This window comes from Muscardinus avellanarius (assembly GCF_963383645.1).
Source record: "Muscardinus avellanarius genome assembly, chromosome: 12".
Lineage (NCBI taxonomy): Eukaryota > Metazoa > Chordata > Mammalia > Rodentia > Gliridae > Muscardinus > Muscardinus avellanarius.
Genome location: NC_137798.1, coordinates 25647168 through 25652563, shown reverse-complemented (window position 1 = coordinate 25652563; position 5396 = coordinate 25647168). Strand labels below are relative to the sequence as shown.

Below are 5396 nucleotides of genomic sequence, written 5' to 3'. Positions count from 1 at the left end.
AAGGGGAGGAGGAGGAGGAGGGGGAGGAGGAGGAGAGAGTGGAGGGGGAGGAAGGGGAGGAGGAGGAGGGGGAGGAGGAGGAGGAGGGGGAGGAGAGGAGGGGGAGGAAGGGGAGGAGGGGGAGGAGAGGAGGGGGAGGAAGGGGAGGAGGAGGAGGAGGGAGTGGAGGAGGAGGAGGGGGAGGAGGAGAAGAGAGTGGAGGAGGAGGACGGAGTGGAGGAGGAGGAGGAGGAGGAGGAGGAGGAGGAGGAGAAAGAAACTATGTGATCCCCAACTCTGAGGACCTGGGAGACAGTGACACAAATCAAAGTGTCGTGGTGGCCACTGCTGATGGATGCAGGAGCCACCCTGAGAACCACTAAATGCTCCGCCAAGACCTGGGGCCAGCGCAGCCTTTCTAGCGGAGCAGAGGCTGGATGATGTTCATGTCTTCTACGCTCTCAATGTACCCATCCTTGTTGCAGTGGAACTGGACGTAGCTGTAGCTCCTCTTCTCCGCGTAGCCGTTTTTCACGCTCTCCCAGTGACACTGGAGTACTTTGAAGGGAGTCAGAGTCCACACGTATGCGTTCCTGTAACGGTCGTTCAATTTGCCGCACATGTGTTTGGCTTTATACCATGAGATATAAATGAACAGGCGGGAGGGCTCGTGTTCCGGAGCTGGCTTGTCCTTCAGGAGGGCGTTGCAGTTGTACTCGCCGAATCCTTGGCTCGGATCCAGCTGGTGCTCTTCCATAAACTTCCACCTGGAGACGGCCTTGCTGTGCGCGAGCGGCTTGCGCTGGAGGCAGAGCAGGGCCAGGAGCGCGCCCCAGGCCTTCAGAGAGGACGCCATCCCGGTGGCCACGGCCCCTGCGCGAGCACAGGGGAGAGGGAAGAAAGCGTTCAGATTCCGCCCTGAGGACTGCGCTCTGCTTGCAGGCTGCTGCCCCTGCCTGTGAAGGCACTTGGCTCTAATGTTACCATTCGGTTTCCATCCTGGAAGATGGTAACTCTGACTAGCTAAGAGAGTTTATAGGAAATAAAGACCTATTGCAGACTGAGTGAGCCCTGGACAAAATTGGGAAAAAAATACATGAAATGTATGCCCAGGTGATGGTGCATGCCTGCAAGTCCAGGGCATGGGAGGCTGAGGCAGGTTCAAAGCCAGCCCGGGAAGTTAGAAAGACCTTGTCTCAAAACATGAAAAGGTCAGGCACTGATAACTGCAACAAAACAAAACCAACCAAACAAGCAACCAAGAAATAAAGCAGAACAACAACAATAACAACAACAACAACAACAACAACCCCACAAAGAAAACAAAAACCCAAATAGATGAAGTTTAAGAATGTTAAAGACTCTCTTCTGTGCCTCTCTTCTATAGCACCCAAGGAAGCCACCACCCTCTATCTCCTTTCCCAAGATCATGCTCAGAAAGTCATGTGCCCACAAGAGTATTGTATTTTAAACTTTATATCTGCAAAGTAGAGAGGATTACTGTGTGTGTGTGTGTGTGTGTGTGTGTGTGTGTGTGTGCGTGTGTGCACATGCACATGCAGTACTGAGGATTAAACCCAGGAAAATTCTATTTCTGAGATACACCCCCAACTCTTTTTATTTTTCATTTTTGATCTTTTTCATTTTAAAACAGGGTCTTGCTAAGTTGTTGGGGATCTTGCTAAATCACTGAGGCTGACCTCAAACTGGCACTCCTCCTGTCCCAGCCTCCCAACATTAAAGGAGTGCTCCACCATGCCAGGCTGGATTCTCCCTTTCTTTCTTTCTTTCTTTCTTTCTTTCTTTCTTTCTTTCTTTCTTTCTTTCTTTCTTTCTTTCTTTCATACTGGGAATGGGACCCAGGGGCATTCTACCTCTCAGCTACACTCCCAGCCCTATTTTTATTCTTTATTTTGAAACAGGGTCTCCCTGACTTGCAAAGGGCCTCAGTAAGTGGCTGAGGTTGGCTGCGAACCCAGATCCTCCTGTCAGCCTCCCGAATGCTGGGACCACAAGTGTGCGCCACCACACCTGGCTTTGCATTATTACTTATAAAGGAATGTAGAACACAAGTGACTACTTGGGAGGGTGTCCCAGGCAGGCAGGCTTCAGTTCCCTAAAGCCGTACGTAGCCCAGGCTGCAGTTCTGTTGACTCTGTATGGAGGTGTCTTGACTTCCTTATGACATTTCTCCAAAACCTGGGCAAAACACACCAGGCCACCTCCCTAACTGTCACCACTGCAAACGATCTTGATTTGTCAGAGTGGCTTGCTGAGAACACCATGGTAAAAGAAGTCCAGTCTTGAAATATTGATCTAATCAATCCAGTACCAAGACTGGAGCCCTCTGCCCTCACTGGAGCAACTCTGGTGTAGGAGAGGAAGTTGAATTGTTTGAAAAAGTTTTCCCTCCTCCCAACACCTCAAATTATGTCTCTGCCCTCATTGGTCTGGGGAAGGTACCTGGCTGGCCATCCCGAATTGCTAAACTGATTTGCAATTCTGAACCCCAGTGTCCTGCAATGAGCCTAGCAATAGCTCCCTCACAGAGGGAGATATTTTACTGTGGTAGTCTACTGGGATGCATGGAAGTCTGGGGGTGGAGAGGGGAGAGGGCCAGGGAAAGACCAGATTAGTGGGATTAACACAGAGCTGAATTTAAGCCTTTGTTTTCCAAATTTGGATTTTCCTTCCTCCTCCTCCTCCTCCTCCTCCTCCTCCTCCTCCTCCTCCTCCTCCTTCTCTCACTTGTCTTTTCTTCTTCAGTGCTGGAAATCAAACCCAGGGCATTGTGCATGCAAGGCAAAGTTGTTAGGTAAGGCCCAGAACTGATTTACTGAAACAAAGGGTGGTAAAATTGATTTGTTTGATTTATTTTTTTCTTTTGGTGGTGCTGGGGATTGAACCCAGGGGCATTCTACCTCTGAGCTACACCACCAGCCCAACTCCTTTCTTTCTTTCTTTCTTTCTTTCTTTCTTTCTTTCTTTCTTTCTGGTCTGGGGATTGAACCCAGCGGCATTAGACCTCCGAGCTACACCCCCCTGCTCTATTTTTTATTCTTTATTTTGAAACCAGCTCTCACTGAGTTGCAAAGGGCCTCACTAAGTAGCTGAGGCTGTCCGCGAACTGTGATCCTCTGGTCTCAGCCTCCCAAGTACTGGGATTACAAGCATGTGCCACCACGCCCGGCTGATGTGTTTAATTTTTTTTTGTGTGTAGTCGTGGGGATTGAACCCAGGGGCATTCCACCACTAAGCTACAGCATCCTCAGTCCTTTCAGAAAACATTCTTATTTCACGGCCTTTCTAACTCACCTTACTCAGATTCGGTGATCACCGGTTCCCGTGGGTATCCGTGTGTGGTTCTGAAGAGCAGAGTCTATGTCCTTCTTCTCTTAATGTCCAAGAAGTCTAGAGCAGCGGAGGAAGGAATCGTCAGTGGGAGGCACACCCGGCGCTCCTGCTGACCTGTGGCAGCGGTGGGGTGGAGGGCAGTGTCAACGAGACCTTTTTCTGTGAACCTGAACTTACATCTTCTCATGTAGAACACTTGGGTTCACTCTGAGAACAGCCTCCGGCAAAGATGACATGCATCAAAGAATGACTCCTGGGCACAAAACCATTGCAAGGCACTGAACAGAGGGGACCCCAGAGAAGTTTTCAGAAGACAAGTGAGGTCTGGCTTCTAAAGTACTTCCTAACTAACCTTCAAGTAAAGTCTATGGAGGGCCAGGCTTTCTTCTATGGGAACTTCAGTGAGGAAAACCGCTTCTGGAGGTATGAACCCAGGAACTTCATTAAGAGGAGAGGGAGAAGTTAGTCAGAGGTGAAATTGATGGGTAAATCAAGATACTGGAATATTCTGTCTACATCTTCCAGGGCTGTTAATGGCTAAGCCACCCTTGTGGAGTTTCTCTGGGATACCTTGTTATTAGAATGTCAGAACTGTTACGGTGAAAGATGTTATGGTATAAGATGAATGTTACCGTTTGGGGTGAGGGTTACCATTTGGAGGAACAGTCCCCGGGGACCTTTGTTAGAAATTCCCCTCAAAAAAAAATTCCCCTCAAAAAACCCCGCAGGTTCTTGTCCTGAGCTAAGGATAAATATGCAATAGCCCGGACTCTTGCTGAAGATTTAAAGAAGTTTATTAAAAAGATAGAAATACAAAAGAGAGTTACAGCCCCATGCCATTCAGGAGTGGCATGGGGGGGGCGCTGTTTTGAATGAATTCACCAAAATACAAAACCCAGAATAGATTTTATAGACATCAGGCCCTCCATCTTGTTCTATGTAACGCTGACATAAAGTCCCTCCCCTTGATTTTCCAGCCGAACTTTGGTCTACGCCCAGGTTTCTCCTTTCCCAAAAGTCAATCCCATCCTCCCGTCCAAATTATTATGTAAACCTGTCTTTAGAATGAGGAAGTCCTAAAGCTGGGCGTGGTGGCGCATGCTTGTAATCCCAGCATTTGGGAGGCTGAGACTGGAGGAGTGGTTCGCGGGCAGCCTCAGCTACTTAGTGAAGCCCTTTGCAACTCAGTGACACCCGGTTTCAAAATAAATAATAAAAAATAGGGCTTGGGGTGTAGATCGGAGATCAAATGCCTCTGGGTTCTATCCCCAGACCTGCAAAAAAAAAAAAAAAAAAAAAAAAGAATGAGGAAGTCCTAGCTCCCCTTCTTTTCCACTTGCTAATTACTTTAGCTAAGATGTTTTACATTATAATAGCTGCCTGCTTCTTGGCAGTAACCGAGTCCTTCCACAGATCTGGCCCTCACCCAATTTTTGAAATATATTTATTAATAATCAGAGCTTTCTCAAATCTTCCTAGGCCATTCCCAATACTGGTGCAAGAACGTCCAGCTTGTTTTATATCTAGACCTTTTCATTAGACTCCAGCTCATGTCAAGCATCCCTGGAACCATGTGCCAAGAGGCTAGATGGAGGCGGGCTCAGAGCACGCTCTTCACACCCTCCTACTCTCTGGTTCATAGGTGAGACTGAAGAGATCACAGGGAGAAAGTGCGGGCACCGAGGCTGGATAACTCCGAGGCAACTCTGAGGAGAAACTAAGGTGGCATCTCACACACACACACACACACACACACACGTCCAGAGCCCTCCCTAACAGGTCTGTATTATCTACTGAAGACTTAAATTCCAGTAGTGCCTTGAGTGTAGAGAAGATGGGAGGGAGAAGCCGCTTGGACCAATGTTTGAAGAAGCAAGCGCAGAAAGAGGCAGAGCCTGTCAGCACATCACACCTTATGGTATAGTATAGAACAGCAGCAAGTAATTTTTTGTGTGTATGTGTGGCACTGGGGATGGAACTCAGGGGTATTCTACCTCTGAGCTGCACCCCCAGCCCTCTTTTTTATTTTTTATTTTGAAACAGGGTCTCGCTAGGTTGATGAA

At 48.3% G+C, this 5396-nt stretch overlaps 1 protein-coding gene across 1 annotated transcript; it reads right to left on the bottom strand.

The window, feature by feature from the left end:
• Positions 1-397: 397 nt before the first annotated feature.
• EDDM3B (epididymal protein 3B) lies at positions 398-835 on the bottom strand (the record flags this gene model as incomplete). The annotated part of the gene is made up of 1 exon (XM_080707077.1): positions 398-835. The coding sequence occupies one exon, from the start codon at positions 833-835 to the stop codon at positions 398-400; it is 438 nt and encodes a 145-aa protein (XP_080563203.1).
• Between the last annotated feature and the right edge of the window lie 4561 nt (positions 836-5396).